The sequence below is a fragment of the Nannospalax galili genome, unplaced genomic scaffold, assembly GCF_000622305.1.
Source record: "Nannospalax galili isolate Female #2095 unplaced genomic scaffold, S.galili_v1.0 scaffold75, whole genome shotgun sequence".
Classification (NCBI taxonomy): Eukaryota; Metazoa; Chordata; class Mammalia; order Rodentia; family Spalacidae; genus Nannospalax; species Nannospalax galili.
Window position 1 is genome coordinate 806,744 of NW_008339433.1, and position 1,984 is coordinate 808,727.

Sequence of the window (1,984 nt, forward strand, 5' to 3'; positions counted from 1 at the left end):
CAAAAAAACAGAGTTGTGGATATGAAGAGATTACAGTGGTGAACACTCCCTCTGTTTGCAAAAGGCCTGGTTATGATTCCTAGCACCCACATTATGGAGCGCACAACTACCTTCAGCTACAGTTTCGGAGGGATACAATGCCCTATTTTAGCCTCTGCAGGCACTTTGAAGCATGTGGTGTACATAAATACATTCAGGCACAATCACGTACACATAAAATCAATCATTCAAACAATCATCTTAAACATTACTTTATGGCCGCGAATAATTAACTAAGAATTAGAACGGGGACACCTTCATCGATGATTTTACTAAATGCCAAGGAACAATGTTAATTCCGAGCAGTACTCCTGCAGTTTGGCCTTTGGGGTAGCCCCCATGTTCAGAGGCTGTTAAAAACATTTCCTCTGAACCACAAATGCCCCATATTCTTTGAAATCCTCAGAGGTAACCCACATCTGCTTGAATGTGCTCAATGAAGTCATGACAGATCCTCCAATCCAAGCTGAAAAGCATCTATCTGGAGAAGCCGTGATCTTGATCAGAGTTCCCTTAAACGCTAGAACTTCCAGTTCTTTCAGGAGCCTATCCTGCAGCTCGGGAAACAAGGTGGTACCTCCAGACAGCACAATCTCTGCAAAAAGGTTCTCCTGGATGTCAGGGTCACACTTCATGATGCTATTGCAGACCATTTTTGAGAGTCCTAAGTCATGAATGCCTAGATGATCAGGTGTAAAAAGAACCTCAGGCACCTCACACAGGTGGTCGCCCATCTGGATGACATTCCCATCTGGCAGTTTGTATTCCTTCAGGGATGGCTGATCATGCTTGCATGGCTCTCCTTTGTGTTCCCAGGAGATAACACACACCCTTTCTTTAATGTCATCTACCACTGCTTTGTTGAGGATGCAAGGAAAAGTGTACCCTTCAGCAAGAAGGAGTCGAGTAAGATGTTCCGTGATGTCACTCCCTGCCACATACAGTTTGGAAACGGCATGTGGCAGGGAGTGGCCCTCATAGATGGGGACAGTACAAGTGACCCCATCCCCACTGTCCACCACCAGTCCGGTGACACAGGCAGAGGCACATAGGGCTCCTACTGCGTGGTTGCAAAGGTACAATGCAGGCACGTTGAATTTCTCGAACATTATTTCTGTGGTCTTCTCTCGGGTCTCCCGTGGGTTCAAGGAGGGCTCTGTCAAGAAGACTGGCTGCTCACTGGGTTTCACTCCTAGCTCCCACTCAAAAAGATCTTTCCACAGTTTTTCCATGTCATCCCATCTTGTTATCAGTCCACGTTCAATAGGGTAGTGCAAGTATAAGCCATCATACATGCACTGGGCTTCTTCTCCCACAAAGCACCTCTTGCGATTGGTTCTTGCTGATGGTATGTTCAATTTTGGGTGGCCAACAACAGAGTTTATTACGTGTCTGGGTCCACTCTCCCCTGAAAAGCCAATTTTGCAGAGTCCAGAACCGTTGTCAAAAATTACAGATGGCTCCTCCAAAATGTCTTGATTAAACATGACTGGATTCGATCTTCTGTGCTTCACCAAGAGAAAGTGTAATTGGGCTACTTGGAGCTACAACTAGTACTTCAGATGTTCACAGCTCACAAGCGTAGTATGTCCTTAACCCATGAATGTTGTCTCCTTTCTGGTGGCCCAGAGCCTGCTGAGGCCTTTTCAGGGATGTTTGTTGCTTATGTCACAATGTAGCCATCACAATACCTGTGCTCCATCACAATCAGAGAGGTGGGGTCTCTTGAGTCAGTATTACTTCCTCTTCAGTGAGAGATAAAGCACTGAAGGCAAGCCATCACTAAACCAAAGTTTATATACTAGCCTGTGATCACAAACCAGAGGTCTAGTTTTATAATAAACTAAAATTCCTCGTTCCAGAAATAAACCTTCTTCCTTCCATTGTATATAAAATGGAATAGCTTTTTTCATATAAATTTATGAATATATATTATATAATAGAC

The 1,984-nt window shown here is 44.4% G+C and overlaps 1 protein-coding gene across 1 annotated transcript; it reads right to left on the reverse strand.

Annotated features, from left to right (window-relative positions):
• Window positions 1-392: 392 nt before the first annotated feature.
• Window positions 393-1,526, reverse strand: LOC103734836 (actin-related protein T1). Its single transcript, XM_008833903.1, has one exon. It carries the CDS (start codon window positions 1,524-1,526, stop codon window positions 393-395), a length of 1,134 nt encoding a protein of 377 aa, XP_008832125.1.
• Between the last annotated feature and the right edge of the window lie 458 nt (window positions 1,527-1,984).